The sequence below is a fragment of the Pristiophorus japonicus genome, chromosome 16, assembly GCF_044704955.1.
Source record: "Pristiophorus japonicus isolate sPriJap1 chromosome 16, sPriJap1.hap1, whole genome shotgun sequence".
NCBI lineage: Eukaryota > Metazoa > Chordata > Chondrichthyes > Pristiophoridae > Pristiophorus > Pristiophorus japonicus.
The window spans coordinates 51329550-51347602 of NC_091992.1; the positions used below are offsets into that span (position 1 = coordinate 51329550).

Sequence of the window (18053 nt, forward strand, 5' to 3'; positions counted from 1 at the left end):
GGGGGGTGGAGTGGAGTGGAGGGGGGTGGAGTGGAGTGGAGGGGGGTGGAGTGGAGTGGAGGGGGGTGGAGTGGAGTGGAGGGGGGTGGAGTGGAGTGGAGGGGGGTGGAGTGGAGTGGAGGGGGGTGGAGTGGAGTGGGAGGGGGGTGGAGTGGAGTGGAGGGGGAGGGAGTGGAGTGGAGGGGGGTGGAGTGGAGTGGAGGGGGGTGGAGTGGAGTGGAGGGGGGTGGAGTGGAGTGGAGGGGGGTGGATGGAGTGGAGGGGGGTGGAGTGGAGTGGAGGGGGGTGGAGTGGAGTGGAGGGGGGTGGAGTGGAGTGGAGGGGGGTGGAGTGGAGTGGAGGGGGGTGGAGTGGAGTGGAGGGGGGTGGAGTGGAGTGGAGGGGGGTGGAGTGGAGTGGAGGGGGGTGGAGTGGAGTGGAGGGGGGTGGAGTGGAGTGGAGGGGGTGGAGTGGAGTGGAGGGGGGGGCGAGTGGAGGGGGGGGCGAGTGGAGAGGGGTGCGAGTGGAGAGGGGTGCGAGTGGAGGGGGGGCGAGTGGAGGGGAGGGGAGTGGAGTGGAGGGGAGGGGGGTGGAGTGGAGGGGTGGAGTGGAGGGGAGGGGAGGGGGGAAGTGGAGGGGGGGAAGTGGAGGGGGGGAAGTGGAGGGGGGGGGAGTGGAGGGGGGGGAAGTGGAGGGGGGGGAAGTGGAGGGGGGGGGAAGTGGAGGGGGGGAAGTGGAGGGGGGGAAGTGGAGGGGGGGAAGTGGAGGGGGGGAAGTGGAGGGGGGGAAGTGGAGGGGGGGAAGTGGAGGGGGGGAAGTGGAGGGGGGGAAGTGGAGGGGGGAAGTGGAGGGGGGAAGTGGAGGGGGGAAGTGGAGGGGGGGAAGTGGAGGGGGGGGGGGGGAAGTGGAGGGGGGGGGAAGTGGAGGGGGGGGGGGAAGTGGAGGGGGGGAAGTGGAGGGGGGGGAAGTGGAGGGGGGGAAGTGGAGCGGGGGGAAGTGGAGGGGGGGAAGTGGAGGGGGGGAAGTGGAGGGGGGGAAGTGGAGGGGGGGAAGTGGAGGGGGGGAAGTGGAGGGGGGAAGTGGAGGGGGGGAAGTGGAGGGGGGGAAGTGGAGGGGGGGAAGTGGAGGGGGGGGAAGTGGAGGGGGGGAAGTGGAGGGGGGGAAGTGGAGGGGGGGGAAGTGGAGGGGGGGAAGTGGAGGGGGGGAAGTGGAGGGGGGGAAGTGGAGGGGGGGAAGTGGAGGGGGGAAGTGGAGGGGGGAAGTGGAGGGGGGGGAAGTGGGAGGGGGGAAGTGGAGGGGGGGAAGTGGAGGGGGGGGAAGTGGAGGGGGGAAGTGGAGGGGGGGAAGTGGAGGGGGGGAAGTGGGAGGGGGGAAGTGGAGGGGGGGAAGTGGAGGGGGGGAAGTGGAGGGGGGAAGTGGAGGGGGGGAAGTGGAGGGGGGGGCAGTGGAGGGGGAGTGGAGGGGGGAGTGGCGGGGGGGAAGTGGAGGGGGGGAAGTGGAGGGGGGGAAGTGGAGGGGGGAAGTGGAGGGGGGGAAGTGGGAATGAGGGGGGGAAGTGGAGGGGGGGAAGTGGAGGGGGGAAGTGGAGGGGGGAAGTGGAGGGGGGGAAGTGGAGGGGGGGAAGTGGAGGGGGGAAGTGGAGGGGGGGAAGTGGGAGGGGGAAGTGGAGGGGGGAAGTGGAGGGGGGGAAGTGGAGGGGGGAAGTGGAGGGGGGGAAGTGGAGGGGGGGAAGTGGAGGGGGGGAAGTGGAGGGGGGAAGTGGCGGGGGGGAAGTGGAGGGGGGGAAGTGGAGGGGGGGAAGTGGAGGGGGGGAAGTGGAGGGGGGAAGTGGAGGGGGGGAAGTGGAGGGGGGGGGAAGTGGAGGGGGGGAAGTGGAGGGGGGGAAGTGGAGGGGGGGAAGGGGAGGGGGGGAAGTGGAGGGGGGGAAGTGGGAGGGGGGGGAGTGGAGGGGGGGAAGTGGAGGGGGGGGAAGTGGAGGGGGGGGGAAGTGGAGGGGGGGAAGTGGAGGGGGGGAGTGGAGGGTGGAGGGGGGGAAGTGGAGGGGGGGAAGTGGAGGGGGGGAAGTGGAGGGGGGGAAGTGGAGGGGGGAAGTGGAGGGGGGGAAGTGGAGGGGGAAGTGGAGGGGGGGAAGTGGAGGGGGGGAAGTGGAGGGGGGAAGTGGAGGGGGAAGTGGAGGGGGAAGTGGAGGGGGGAAGTGGAGGGGGGAAGTGGAGGGGGGAAGTGGAGGGGGGAAGTGGAGGGGGGAAGTGGAGGGGGGAAGTGGAGGGGGGAAGTGGAGGGGGGGGGAGTGGAGGGGGGGAGTGGAGGGGGGGAAGTGAGGGGGGGGAGTGGAGGGGGGGAAGTGGAGGGGGGGAAGTGGAGGGAGGGGAAGTGGAGGGAGGGGAAGTGGAGGGAGGGGAAGTGGAGGGAGGGGGAAGTGGAGGGAGGGGAAGTGGAGGGAGGGGAAGTGGAGGGAGGGGAAGTGGAGGGAGGGGAAGTGGAGGGGAAGGGGGAAAATGGAGGGGGGGGGGAAAATGGAGGGGGGGGGGAAGTGGAGGCGGTTCTCTCGCAGGAACCTCCATTTCATCATGCCATGGTGGTTGGGGGGGGGGGGGGGCGTAGGGGAACGAGACCTCTAGGAGGAGGAGTCCTGGGGAGGTTGTAAAAACCCATCTGGTTCACTGACGTTATTTAGGGAAGGAAATCTGCCGTCTTTACCCGGTCTGGGCCTAAATGTGACTCCAGACCCACAGCAATGTGGTTGATTCTTAACTGCCCTCTGACATGGCCTAGCAAGCCACTCAGTTGGCAAGAAGGTGGCTCACCATCCCCTTCTCGAGGGCGATTAGGGATGGGCAATAAATGCTGGCATTGCCAGCGATGCCCACGTCCTGTGACTGAATAAAAATTAAAAGTTTCGAAAAGGTGTGTGAACTTCAGTACCCTAATATTGGTAATCTGCACACTACCTCCCCCCCCCACCCTTCCACCTACCCGACGTGTGAAGCTCATGCGGAGATCCTGCAGTACATCCAATAAGCGGTACACTTCAAACACACGCACCACCTCGATCCTCTGAAGAGCTGCACTCTGTAAACCGAGGGAGAGAAGGTGTGAGGGAGCGAAGGAGAGAAGTGGAACGAGCAAGATGGGAAGTGAGGAGGATGAAAGAAAGCCTTGCATTGCACATCCCGTCGCCTGACGCCTCGTAGTGCTTCACGGCCAAACAGGTGCTTTTTCACGGTAGTTACTGGTGTTAAGGGAGGGAGATGTCGAGGAGAGCGCGTGAGTGCTGGGGGTAGGCGATCCGGCCCTACCTGCCCCTCCATGCTGTCGACCTGGCTTTGGATCATTTGCAGGAGGCGGGAGGCAGTCAGTCCCCCTGTCGAATCAATGTAGAGCACTTGTTGCTTCAGCTCACACGAGATGTTCACTGCTAAACTCAGGCACACCTTCAACAGCAAGTAACAAAGGAAAGACTTGAAAGACTTGCATTTACATAGCGCCTTTTACAACCACCAGACATCTCAGAGCACTTTACAGCCAACAAAAGACTTTTTGAAATGTAGTCACTGTTGTAATGTAGGAAACGCGGCAGCCAATTTGCGCACAGCAAGCTCCCACAAACAGCAATGTGATAATGACCAGATGTTTTTGTTATGTTGATTGAGGGATAAATATTGGCCAGGACACCGGGGATAACTCCCCTGCTCGTCTTCAAAATAGTGCCATGGGATCTTTTACGTGCACCTGACAGGGCAGACGGGGCCTCGGTTTAACTTCTCATCCGAAAGACACCACCTCTGACAGTGCAGCACCCCCATAGCACTGCACTGGAGTGTCAGCCTAGATTTGTGTGGTCAGGTCCCTGGAGTGGGACTTGAACCCACAACCTTCATGATTTGGAGGAGAGCGTGCTGCCCACTGAGCCATGGCTGACACAATAGGAGAGATTAAACCACTGAAGCACATTCACCCCTTCCCCTAACTATCATCCATTTGTGCAGTTTCGATAAAAATTCATAGGAATAACTACACCAGGCAAGGAAAATCACCACCATACAATATACAGGCGGCAGTAAACGTGGATTATTTTGCAGCAGTTGATTTCAAAAGGTGCCGCCTGGAGAGAATTTATCTTCAGTAACTGGTTGCCGGGCAACACCTGGCAACGTGCATGGGGGAAGGAAAGGGGAAGCCCTTGCCAGTGTGGAGTGCGGGTGGTAGCATCGGCCCCTCTCTGACCCACACTCCCATCTACGAGACTCCACACCAGGTACGGACCCTCACAAAGTTACCCCTCGGATATCGGATTGGATCTTTGATTCCCAAAGTGAGGCTGCTTGCTGTATAGATAAAAAAGACCCAAAAAACTATTTTGTGGGCTCATCAATCCCATACGCCTCTCTATACCTCCATTTGTGACCTGCCACGGTCCTGCTGTTCCCCCATCTCCTCGCTCTCCCGGGAAATACTATTGGGAGACAAGGTTATTCCAGCTTCCAGACATCAAGGGAAAGGGCCATTCCAGAGCAGAACTTGACAGGGGAGATGCAGGGAGGATTCTTCCTCTGGCTGGGAGTCTAGAACCAGGGGTCACAGTCTCAGAATAAGGGGTCGGCCATTTAGGACTGAGATGAGGAGAAACTTCACCACTCAGAGGGTGGTGAATCTTTGGAATTCTCTACCCTCGAGGGCTGTGGAGGCTCATTATTTAAAGTATATTCAAGACAGAGATCGACAGATGTTTGGATATTAAGGGAATCAAGGGATAAACACAAGAATATAAGAAATAGGAGCAGGAGTAGGCCATACGGCCCCTCGAGCCTGTTCCACCATTCAATAAGATCATGGCTGATCCGATCATGGGCTCAGCTCCACTTCCCCGCTCGCTCCCCATAACCCCTTATCCCAGAAACTGTCTATTTCTGTCTTAAATTTATTCAATGTCCCAGCTTCCACAGCGAATTCCACAGATTTACAACCCTCTGAGGGAAGAAATTTCTCCTCATCTGTTTTAAATGGGCAGCCCCTTATTCTAAGATCATGCCCTCTAGTTCTAGCCTCCCCCATCAGTGGAAACATCCTCCCTGCATCCACCTTGTCAAGCCCCCTCATAATCTTATATGTTCCAAAAAGATCACCTCTCATTCTTCTGAATTCCAATGAGTAGAGGCCCAACCTACTCAACCTTTCCTCATAAGTCAACCCCCTCATCTCCGGAATCAACCTAGTGAACCTTCTCTGAACTGCCTCCAAAGCAAGTATATCCTTTCGTAAATATGGAAACCAAAACTGCACGCAGTATTCCAGGTGTGGCCTCACCAATACCTTATATAGCTGTAGCAAAACTTCCCTGCTTTTATACTCCATCCCCTTTGCAATAAAGGCCAAGATACCATTGGCCTTCCTGATCACTTGCTGTACCTGCATACTATCCTTTTGTGTTTCATGCACAAGTACCCCCAGGTCCCGCTGTACTGCGGCACTTTACAATCTTTCTCCATTTAAATAATAACTAGCTCTTTGATTTTTTTCTGCCAAAGTGCATGACCTCACACTTTCCAACATTATACTCCATCTGCCAAATTTTTGCCGACTCACTTAGCCTGTCTATGTCCTTTTGCAGATTTTGTGTGTCCGCCTCACACATTGCTTTTCCTCCCATCTTTGTATCATCAGCAAACTTGGCTACGTTACACTCAGTCCCTTCTTCCAAGTCATTAATGTAGATTGTAAATATGGGACAGTGCAGAAAAGTAGAGTTGAGGTCGAAGATCAGTCATGATCACATTGAATGGCGGAGCAGGCTCGAGGGGCCGAATGGCCTACGCATAAGAACATAAGAATTAGGAGTAGTAGGCCATTTGGCCCCTCAAGCCTGCTCCGCCATGTAAGCAGGTAATAAGAACATAAGAAATAGGAGTAGGAGTAGGCCATAAGGCCCCCCCGAGCCTGCTCCGCCATTCAATGAGATCATGACCGATCTTTGACCTCAACTCCACTTTCCGGCTGCTAATGGCTGATCTGATCTTGGGCTCAGCTCCACTTCCCTGCCCGCTCTCCATAACCCTTTATTACCTTATCGCTCAAAAGTCTGTCTATCTCGACCTTCAATATATTCAATGACCCAGCCTCCACTGCTCTCTGGGGTAGAAAATTCCAAAGATTCACGACCCTCCTGCTCCTAATTCAGATGTTCCTATTTCACAGAACTCGCAGCCCTGCTGTTTGTTTTCTATCTCCTTCTGGTGGGGAAACGCCAGCCCTCTACTTGGTCAGCGAAGGTGACTGAAGCCACAGTTCACCGTGTGAGGGAATCGCTGGTGCTGATCTTGGCCTTGTGGTACAGCCCTCCCGAGATTGGCTGTTCAGCAATCCGGTTGGGATTGTGGGCCCTGACAACAATTTAATGGGGAAAACCATAGCAGGCTGAGCACGGAGTATCCAGGGGCCCCCTGCTTTCAGCAATCAGACACAAACTTCACCCCAACAAAAACTCACCTCGTACTTGGTGGCAAAAATCATAAAATCTGGTTTGTTTGCTAAGTTGAATCTTTCACTCTTGCCAGGGCAGCTAATGGGTTCTGAGGAACTGCCCCTTTAAATAGCCCTGGTGCTGGGATTATAGCCTGTAAGTATGGGTCATAACGCTGGATCAATACTCTGGGTTTGATCACCTTTGGTGCTGTGAGAAGCTTGCAGATCTTTTCTTTCCTCGCAGGTTGAAACGGTGGACAAATGCCTGTCCCAGGAGTGTGCGTGGGTTGGGGAGAGTCCAGGTTCATGGGGAGACTGTGCATGGGCCATAGAGAGATCGAGGTTGATGGGACAAATGGCCTGTTGTGGTTCTGCAATTTTTGCTTCAATGACCAGCTGCAGAAGAGCAACCCAGGGCACCTTGGTACCTGAACAGCCATCTCACACACTCAGACAGCAGCTGACCTCGGCTCGGCATTACAGAGAGTGAAATCATCGTGTACCCGCCCGTGACACAACCAGCAACCCGCCAAGCCCCTGCTACCTGTGCACCAGCACATCATAGCAACAGGAGGAGGTCACTCAAACCCTCAAGCCTGCTCTGTTATTTAATTAGATCATGGCTGATCTGTACCTCAACTCCATATCCCTCGATACCTTTCCCAATAAAAATGTATCAATCCCAGACTTGAAAGCTGCAATTGACCCAGCAGCCACAGCCTTTTGGGGGAAGGGAGTTCCAGACTTCGACTACACTGTGTGAGAAAAGGTGCTTCCTGGTTTCACTCCTGAATGGCCAAGCTGTAATTTTATGATATCCCTCGTTCTTGATTCTCCCATCAGCGAAATATCGAAAATAGGTGCAGGAGTAGGCCATTCGCCCCTTTGAGCCTGCACCACCATTCAATAAGATCTTGGCTGATCATTCAACCTCAGTACCCGTTTCCTGCTTTCTCTCCATACCCCTTGATCCCTTTAGCCATAAGTGTCATATCTAACTCCCTTCTGAATATATCTAACAAACTGGCCTCAACAACTCTGTGGTAGAGAATTCCACAGGTTAACCACTCTGAGTGAAGAAGTTTCTCCTCATCTCGGTCCTAAATGGCTTACCCCTTATCCTTATAGACTGTGACCCCTGGTTCTGGAACTAGGTGCTCTTTATCTACCCAATTGAATGCTGTAATCATTTTAAACATCTTGATCAGATCACCCTTCAATCATCTATACTCAAAGCAATACAAACCAGTTCTCAAAATTTAACCCTCTAAGCCCCGGTATCATTCTGGTGAATCTGCACTACACCCGCTCCAAGGCCGATATATCCTGCCCAAGGAGAGTTGCTCATATTCTTCTTACATGAGCAACCAAGGCGCCCGGTTCAGGACACCACCAGGGAAGAATAATGACGGGGAGGCGACGAGGCAAGTTGAGTTAGACGATAGCAGGTGTGGGTTTTAAAAGTCTGCAGATTGTGGGAAGGAGGAGAGACTGAGGCAGCTGAACGGTGACTCAGATTTAACGCTCTGGGAAAGAGTCAAGGCCAACTTTCCTGCTAAGCTGCGCGGCCGTGCGGCGGTCTTGAGGTCCCGCGCAGGCTGCACACTGTAATGTATGCACCTGTGTGTAGAGCTGTTGACTTGGGAGTGGCTTAGCCAGTCATGTGATGTTCACAAGACTCACTAAAACCCCAGCCAGTTGGGTTCGGGGGATCCACAATGAGGTATGCAGTTGTGAGCCTGATGGATGAACTGGTAATGTGTAGTGTGATTGTTAAACCTTTGCTGATAAACCAACTAGTTCTTAATAGCAATGTGTTGCTATGAATTCCTAAGCAAAGAACCCATGAAGCAAATACATTGCACACATTAGCTTTTTAATGCAAGAAACTGCGCCTGTACAAAAATCTGAATGGGCCACACAGCCTGTTAAAGAAACCGTACACCAAAAATAAATGACAGGGAGGATTGATCAAAGTCAGTTTATATTGGCCTCTGTGCCACTGGTTCCCCAAGTGCCGGTCTCGGGCAGCCTCGGCTGGCTGTAAGATGCCTGGGACTCACCATCCAGAAGACCAGTTTTTAAGCAATGAGTCCATGAACAGTGAGGAAGGAGGAAGAGGTTGGTGCTTCGGAGAGACTGAAGGGAAATACTGGATGGTTGGACAAGTGTGAATTGTACCCAGATAATCAGCAAGGGCAGGAACGCATCAGTTGCATTTTATAGCACCTTTGCTGCCAAAGGCCAGTGGGTTCTTACCTGAGTCTTTCCGCTGCTTGCCGCTCCAACAAACTCAGTCAGCTCTCCAGTGTAAAGGCCAGAGTCCAGCAACTTGTCCAGGCTGTAGAAAGCAGGCAGAAATCAAATCAACATCAGCATTTAAAAACTAGATGACAAGGCGAGAGGGAGTCCAATCAAACTCCTCAATGCTGCGGCAACACAAAGGGATGGAGGCAAAATTTCATTCAAGATTGATGGGCTGATTGGTTTCCCTCATCTTTATTAATCTTTGTTAGGTACTTCGACATTGGCACTGATTTCGGGCAGAATCTATCATTTACTAAATCCAGCTCCCTGTTAATGGGGAATAAATACAGCGCACACAGTCTGTTAATGGGGAATAAATACGTGCACACGGATAGTCTGTTAATGGGGAATAAATATAGGACACACGGATAGTCTGTTAATGGGGAATAAATACAGGACACACGGATAATCTGTTAATGGGGACTAAATACAGGACACTCAGATAGTCTGTTAATGGGGAATAAATAAAGAGAACACTTAACATGCTCTGGTTCTGGGAAGCCCAATATTCTGCACCAGTCCTTGCCGGCCTCAGGTACACACTGCCCAAGGGCCCAGTTATATTTCTACACAACTTAAAAGGGTTTTGTCATCGAAAATCTACCTGTCATTTTTCACAATTGTGAGATAACTTTATAAAATCTAGGAAATCTAAATTGGAGCAGAGCACCTGGATCTGAGCAAGGTAAACCCTGGGCTATCTGTATGTTAACTCTCCTCAGTTACTCCTGCATTCGCCTGCTTATGTATGAATGAGGAGCAGAAAACAGGAACTGCTTGGCCTTGGAGGAGGTGCAGAGCAGATGCACCAGAATGACACCAGGGCTTAAAGGGTTAATTATGAGGGCGGGTTACATAAACCTGGCTTGTATCCCCTTAAGTTTAGAAGGTTGAGGAGTGACCTAATTGAGGTGTTCAAAAGGATTTTCAATGGGATAGATGCAGAAAAACTGTTTCCTCTGGTGGGAGAATCCAAAACAAGGGGGCATAACCTTAAAGTTGGAGCTGGACCAATTAGAAGTAAAATTAGGGAGCAATTATTTCCCACAAAGTAGTGGAAATCTAAAACGCTCTCCTAAAGAAAAAAGAAAGACTTGCATTTATATAGCACCTTTCACGACCACTGGATGTCTCAAAGCGCTTTACAGCCAATGAAGTACTTTAGGAGAGTAGTCACTGTTCTAATGTGGGAAACGCAGCAGCCAATTTGCCCACAGCAAGCTCCCACAAACAGCAACGTGATAATGACCAGATAATCTGTTTTTGTGATGTTGATTGAGGGATAAATATTGGCCAGGACACCGGGGATAACTCCCCTGCTCTTCTTCAAAATAGTGCCATGGGATCTTTTACATCAGAGGGCAGACGGGGCCTCGGTTTAACATCTCATCCGAAAGACGGCACCTCCGACAGTGCAGCACTGCCTCAGCTGTGCACTGGAGGGTCAGCCTAGATTTATATGCTCAAGGCCCTGGAGTGGGACTTAAAGCCACAACCTTCTGACTCAGAGGCGAGGGTGCTACCCACTGAGTCATGGCTGACACACAAAGGGCAGTGGATGCTGGGACAATTGAAAACTTCAAGAATGAGATTGATAGTTTTTTGTTAGGTAAGGGTATCAAGGGGTAGGGATCAAAGGCGGACATATGGGGTTGAGGTACAGACCAGCCATGATCTAATTGAATGGTGGAGCCAGCTGGAGGGGCTGAATGGCCTACTCCTGTTTCTAATGTATACAGCACAGCTTTCCTTTAAGATGCAGCAGGTGGATCGGGCAGTACCTACTTCTGGTTTCCTGTAGACAAGATGGCCGTGGAACCCAGTAGTTCCTCGTAGAGATCGGCCCCATTAGAAGGGAACGGAGAATACTGGGCAAGCAGCACACGCCTCACCGCGACCAGCGTCTGAGAACAGGGAAAGATACTGAGTGTGACCAAACACATGTGGATTAAACAAAAACAGAAAATGCTGGAAATCTCAGCGGGTCAGGCAGCATCTGTGGAGGGAGAAACAGAGTTAACGTTTCAGATCGATGACCCTGCGTCAGAACAATTGGATTAAGTATTCAGATGCAGCACTAAAAAAAAAATCAAGGTTAACGTCTCCCCTCTTCAGCTGAAGAAGTAAAGGCACCACTTGGCACAGCACTGAGCCTGACTAACTGGTGTCTCGGGGTCAATCCCGGATCCGTGGTGCGTTAGCTATCTCAGCAGGGCGATGGTAAGCAGGCTACCATTGGGCTCGATGTTGTGCGTTGGGAGTAGAGGGAGATGGGTAGGGAATTAGCTCATCATCACTGCGGCAATGTTGAGGACAGGATCGGTCCTGGCTGCGCTGCCCTCTACTGGTCGAACAGCCTGCCACCACCTTCCCTCCAGGTTGGTCGATGAAGGATAGGCCACTTGTTTGGGGCGGGGGCTGCTGACACCTGTGGAAAAATACCCCAGCAGGGAACCAAAGCCTCAGAAGAGGGGGCAAACAAATTGGAGGGAAAACACGATGAAAACTTGGTCACTAATGGCAGACGGCTCTTGAACTGAAGCGAGAGGCTGATCCGCTTCCTGTCAGATAGGAAGAAATTGGTGTAATAATCCAGAGAACACAAGTTCAAATCCTACTGTGGCAGGTGGAGATTTTGAATTCAGTTTTAACAATCTGGAAATAAAAAAAGCTGGCACCCGTAAAAGTGACCAAGAAGCTGTCCGATTGTCGTTAAAAATCTAACGAGTTCACGGACTTCCTCCAGGGACGAAAGCCTACCGCCCTTACCCGGTCATGCCTATATGTGACTCCAGTCCCACACTGATGTGGTTGACGCTTAGCCTGCGAACTGGCCTTGCGAGCCACTCAGTGTATCAAGTTGCGGCTCAGGGCAACTAGGGCTGGACGATAAATGCTGGCCTGGTCAGCAAAGACAGCTTGTAACAGGAATGCCACCCGGCTCAAGACTGCTGCACCGTTCATTAGCTTTGACTGATAATTCCTGTTAACTATCACTGAACAACGGCAGCTTAATACACGAGGCCCCGATTATTAAATAGGGTGACTTTAGACTGCCAAGGAGCTGGGACCAACACTCGAGTCAGTGACCTCATTACCTTGTAGGAAACGGAACATTTCTGCGCTAGCTCTTCAACATCTGCAGACACCAAGTGTACCACTGAAAAAGATTGAAGAGTGCATAAAACTGGATTAGAAAGTACCACATCCTTAAACGCAGAAGTCCCAGTGTGATGCTTCCATCTCACATACCCACCATCCTCGCCACCCATCAGAATGAGACTGATAGTTCACTGTTCATTTGTGTGGAACCAGGGGTAGTCTGTGATCTGACAGGCCCGTGTCCAGTACAAATTAGATTGAGATTCCCAAGGGAGACCTTTTATACCATCAGTCTGAGCTGGATTGTAAACCAAGTCCCAGATGTAAACAGTGCTAACAATTATACAGCATCTTTACTAGAGGAAAGCACCCTAACACACACATAGCAGGTGGACATCACTGCATTACCCACAGGGGCAGGGATGCCAACTCTGGTAAGACATAGTCCTGGAGGTTTCATCACATGACCTCCTGGTTTCAACCACCAAACCCATCATCCACCGCTCCCCCCTCGCACACACACAGTCAAACAGCATTTTTCCATCACTAACGTTTTGATAACTATTAAAAAGTGTTCAAAGCAAAATAAATAATGCCTCGATTTGTTTTTGGGGCTGCTCGCAGCAGTGTCCACGAGTTTCTTTACTCCCGGGAGAATCCAGGGCAATGCTGGAGTGTTGGTCTTCCCGCCGCCTGCCCCCCACCCCCCGATTTCTGTCAAGAAATCTCTATACTCATTGACTTACGTGCACATTATTTTCCTTGTTGTGGGTTATAAAAATCTTTGCTTTTGGCCAGCCTGGTGATATCCAGGAAGCAGGGGAAAAAAACACTGGGACCCAGTCCAAACCCACACACATTGATATCTACTGCTACCTCCAACTGAATTCCAGCACATTAAAAGCTGGCGAGATTCAGCTTGCACGGGAAGGTATTTTTGCTGGGAGTTTTGAAGAAGTCGTGATGTGACAGTCCCTCTCTAAAAAGACTCGATGCAGCATTACAACAGTGACTACATTTAAAAAAAACCAAGGTACTTAATTGGTTGTAAAGCACTTGGTGGGGGGGGCGAGAATGTCCTCGGGTTGTGAAAGGCTTTATATAAATGCAAGTTTTTGCGAGTATAGCCGTCAGGGCCTAGGGGCAGCACGGGCCAGCCCACACTGCGATATGTGTGCGCACTAGGTCTGTACAGCAGAGCTGGTCTCCAGTCGCCTTGGTTAACCCTTGCCACTGGAACAAGACCTAGCTCTGTCAAACCTGTGTGGCACAGGCATCATCCACCCTTCAATGTTGGAATATCAGGTCCTTCATCGAAACACTGGTGAACTCATCTCTTTTTGATGTGGAAGCAAGTCATCCTCGATACTTGCCTCAGAAAACGAAGACCCGTCAGGACCCAGCACGGATCAGGGGTCGCTCCCTACCTGTTCTGACGTTTTGGTCTTTTAAAGCCTGGATGAGCTGCGCGGTGGCTCCAGGACAGATGCCCTCCCTGAGGATCACCATGGTGGGAGCGGCTATGGGGAACTCCGGGGCTAGGGCGGGCAGTGGCCGCACTATCACACACAGGGACAGATACAGACTTTAATATAGAGACTGTCCCCCACAGCCAGCCCTTGCAGCGCTCCGGCCTCTCGCTTCCTTCCTGGTCGCGGAGCTCCCCCACTTGCTACATTCTCCCGCCAGAAACTGACACTGTCTCATTGACTGTCGTCGCGTTCCACCGCCTCGTGACGTCACCGACATTTTTTTTGGAACCTCCCCCCGTAAACACCCGTCTATTCCCGCCCTTCAAAACTATTCTCCCGCCGTAAATTCTGATATAATCCCGCATCTTCCCATTGAAATAACAAGAAAGTACTGGAAATACCCAGCGGGTCAGGCAGAATCTGTGCAGAAAAAAAGTTATCCTGAGCTGCTGAGTATTTCCAGCATTTTCTGATGATAGTTCAGATTTTCAGCATCCACAGCATTTTGCTTTTCGACCTTATAATTGAATATAGGCACTGACTGTGACCACGGTGACTGATTCCATTCCTATACCTTCCTGCCGCTTGCCAAAGTCGCTCCCTCCTAACTTCTGTAAAATCCTTCTTTCTGCTCCTTTTGTAAACCACACAGTTCAGTCGCTGTCTTCTAGAAAGTTGCCCTTTTTGGCTTGCATTACTTTTTGAATTCTATTTCCAGCACAACCGCCCCCGCCCCAAAGATCCATCCCACCACTATGAAAGGCAACAATTTTTAACCCTGCCATGTCTGTCAGATCTCCCGTTCCACAGATTCTAATGAGGAGTCTGGTTTAGAAACATAGAAAATTGATGGTATCCTCCACAAATGCACTCCAAACCTGACCATCTCCATGGGTTTCTCCTATTCTCAGGAGTTTCGCCTATTATCAGTCTTCCTGGAAACTGGCTCATATTCATCCTATTCCTAAAAACAGACACCTCTTGCTCATCCAAGGACTGACCTATTACAACTCTTTTAGGGGGGGAGACAAAATAAACATTAAATCAAGTGCCCCCCCCTCCCCGATCTGGGGGACACTCCAGACACTTATAACTGCCCTCTTTTTTTTGTTGTTTTTTTTGTGTTTTTTTTTCTTTTGTGATTTTTTTTTTGGGGCATTAAAATCATGTAATTTACAAGTGCCCCCTATAAAAGGGGAGGGGGACACTAAAACCGGCAATTAAATGACCTATTACATTTACAGCTGAACAGTGTCAGCTATGGCTCAGTGGGTGGCACTCTCGCCTCTGATTCTGAAGGTTGTGGGTTCAAGTCCCACTCCAGGGATTTGAGCACAAAAAAATCTAGGCTGCCACTCCAGTACAGTGCTGAGGGATGAATTGTTAAACCGAGGCCCCGTCTGCTCTCCCAAGTGGATGTAAAAGATCCCATGGCATGATCTTGAAGAAGAGCAAGGGAGTTATCCCTGGTGTCCTGCCCAATATTTATCCCTCAATCAACATAACAAAAAAAACACATTATCCAGTCATTATCACATTGCTGTTTGTGGGAGCTTGCTGTGCGCAAATTGGCTGCCACGTTTCCCACATTACAACAGTGACTACACTCCAAAAGTACTTCATCGGCTATAAAGCACTTTGAGACATCCGGTGGTCATGAAAGGCGCTATATAAATCCAAGTTTTTCTTTCTTCACTTTCTAATGTTATGGAAGTTGCTGTTAACACAAACTATTGGAAATTCTGATTGATCATCGGCTGTATGCTTTTCAGCATGGTCATTCCATTGCTGAACTTCCTGTATACATTCTGCACATCTTATACTCTGCTTGTGACACCCTAGTGGTTATTTTCTCATTGCATTCCCATGGCCTTTGGCAGTGTCTGGGACCACGCGGCTCTAACTGAGTCAATTTCACCATCATATCGATGCTGTTGTTGATGTTGCATTCTCTGACCTTTTTCCCCTATCAGGTGATTCCAAAGGCCTACCCTCTCTCCCAGTCTGTTCCATGTTTATATAGAAAGTGTCTTTCACTCATTGCCTAAGCCTATCCACTTTTTTTGATGATTCCATTTTACATGCATCCATCTAATTTTGCTTGCATTCCCTCAGCAGTTAGTAAGGCTCAGACTGTTATTAAATAAACAGGGCCTAAGGGTACCAGTCCTGGTACTTCTTTACCCATTGGCATTCTTGGTCCCACTCTCTCCTGTAATCCCAGTTGGACCTCCCACAAAACTCTTTCATTGTTGAGGCTACCTCCAAGAACTTGGCTTCCTCTTTTGTGCCCAAAGCTTCTTTACTCAAAAATGAACACTTTATAAAGCCCAAGTCCAAGGCTTGAATATTGTTTTCATATCTCGGAAGTCTCTTCTAACATCTCTCTTACACTCCAGGACAGGATAGAAGGTAAGAAACTTGTTGTCTTGATAGGTGAGCTTGCATTATAGCAGGGTTGTTTAATCTTTTGGAACAGGGGGCTCTATTGACACGGCGTGGGCTGCACTAAAAAGCCAAACTCCCCATACACTAAGATTGCATGCCACCCTCAAAAGACTGTACCTTATTTACCTTTGTGGTCTTCCTGTCCTTGTATGCTCTGCTCCCCATGTCCTCTTCCATTGCTGGGTCTGCTACAGCATTATTTGTTCCTGACAGCTTTCTCTGTGCCCTCTCCACTGCTGATTCACACTATCCTGTTTTGTTTCAATTTTTATAAATTCCCACGCCCATTGGCCATTTCTTGATTTGTCCATTTAAACAAATTAGGTAGCATCATTTTCTAATCTTTCATTTTTGGGAAGTTTAAATTACTCAACCAAATCATTCTTCCACACAAGGCCACATAATTGCCCAAGGAAACCACAGCCCAGGTTGAAGAACTTTGCAGGTCACATTCAACCTGCAGGCCACATGGTTCATGGGATGTGGGCATCACTGGAAGGCCAGCATTTATTGCCTATCTCTAATTGCCCTTGAGAAGGTGATGGTGAGTCACCTTCTTGAACCGCTGCACTCCATGTGGTGAAGGTACTTCCACAGTGCTGTTAGGGAGGGAGTTCCAGGATTTTGACCCAGCGACGATGAAGGAACGGCAATATTCTTCTAAATCAGGATGGTGTGTGACTTGGAAGGGAACTTGCAGGTGGTGTTGTTCCCATGTGCCTGCTGCCCTTGTCCTTCTAGGTGGTAGACGTCGCGGGATTTGGAAGTGCTGCCGAAGAAGCCTTGGCGAGTTGCTGCAGTGCATCTTGTTGATGGTACACAGTGCAGCCATGATATGTTGGTGATGGAGGGAGTGAATGTTTAAGGTGGTGGATGAGGTGCCAATCAAGCAGACTGCTTTGTCCTGGATGGTGTCGAGCTTCTTCAATATTGTTGGAGTTGCACTCATCCAGGCAAGTGGAGAGTATGCTGCACGCCTTTGCCTTGAATGTATGGGACCTCAATTACAAAATGAAGTGCAGGAGGTGATAGTTGTAGGTAAAATTTACCTGACTGAAAAGACTTTCATGTCTCTGTGAAATGGTTTGAGTGGAAAGATATTGTTCAAGCCAGATCAGCTAAAAAAGAAAATGGACAGGTTCTAATGAGCACCAGGCAAGTGACAGCAGTGAGTAATCATCATCTCCAAAACCTAAACAATTAGCTCATCCTTAGTTCTGGCTGGAGCTCCAAGCTCTGTGGTTTGCATAGAAACATAGAAACATAGAAAATAGGTGCAGGAGTAGGCCATCCGGCCCCTCGAGCCTGCACCACCATTCAATAAGATCATGGCTGATCATTCCTTCAGTACCCCGTTCCTGCTTTCTCTCCATACCCCTTGATCCCTTTAGCCGCAAGGGCCATATCTAACTCCCTCTTGAATATATCCAATGAACTGGCATCAATAACTCTCTGCGGTCGGGAATTCCACAGGTTAACAACTCTCTGAGTGAAGAAGTTTCTCCTCATCTCAGTCCTAAATGGCTTACCCCTTATCCTAAGACTATGTCCCCTGGTTCGGGACTTCCCCAACATCGGGAACATTCTTCCTGCATCTAACCTGTCCAGTCCCGTCAGAATTTTATATGTTTCTATGAGATCCCCTCTCATCCTTCTAAACTCCAGTGAATACAGGCCCAGTCGATCCAGTCTCTCCTCATATGTCAGTCCTGCCATCCCAGGAATCACTCTGGTGAACCTTCGCTGCACTCCCTCAATAGCAAGAACGTCCTTCCTCAGATTAGGAGACCAAGACTGAACACAATATTCCAGGTGGGGCCTCACCAAAGCCCTGTACAACTGCAGTAAGACTTCACTGCTCCTATACTCAAATCCCCTTGTTTTGAAGACTAACATACCATTTGCCTTCTTCACCACCTGCTGTTCCTGCATGCCAACCTTCAATGACTGATGAATCATGACACCCAGGTCTCGCTGCACCTCCCCTTTTCCTAATCTGCCCCCATTCAGATAATATTCTGCCTTCGTGTTTTTGCCCCCCAAGTGGATAACCTTGCAGTGTCCCTGTACATTATTTCACCCCAGGGAAAATGTTCAGGCATTTTTCAAACAGTTTCAAATATCTTATTTAAAAAGTTGTTTTATTGTCTTGTGAACTGTTTCTACCTTATTGTTTTGTCTCCCCCTCCCAGTTTGAGACAGGCACTTCCAACGTCACTGACCCATACACCAGAAACTCTCTTGTGGTGCAGAGTCTCGGGGAAAACGAACCCCGCCTATATTCCC

At 50.6% G+C, this 18053-nt stretch overlaps 1 protein-coding gene across 1 annotated transcript in view; it reads right to left on the reverse strand.

Annotated features, from left to right (window-relative positions):
- The window catches only part of rad51d (RAD51 paralog D), a 28229-nt gene extending 14680 nt beyond the window's left edge, over positions 1-13549 (reverse strand). Inside the window, exons 1-6 of the mRNA XM_070856804.1 lie at positions 13275-13549; positions 11844-11905; positions 10531-10649; positions 8698-8779; positions 3276-3410; positions 2953-3048 (exon numbers count right to left, since the gene is read on the reverse strand). Coding sequence (XP_070712905.1) covers positions 2953-3048; positions 3276-3410; positions 8698-8779; positions 10531-10649; positions 11844-11905; positions 13275-13356 — 576 coding nt within the window. The 5' untranslated portion in view covers positions 13357-13549. The remainder of the gene's footprint in view (positions 1-2952; positions 3049-3275; positions 3411-8697; positions 8780-10530; positions 10650-11843; positions 11906-13274) is intronic.
- Between the last annotated feature and the right edge of the window lie 4504 nt (positions 13550-18053).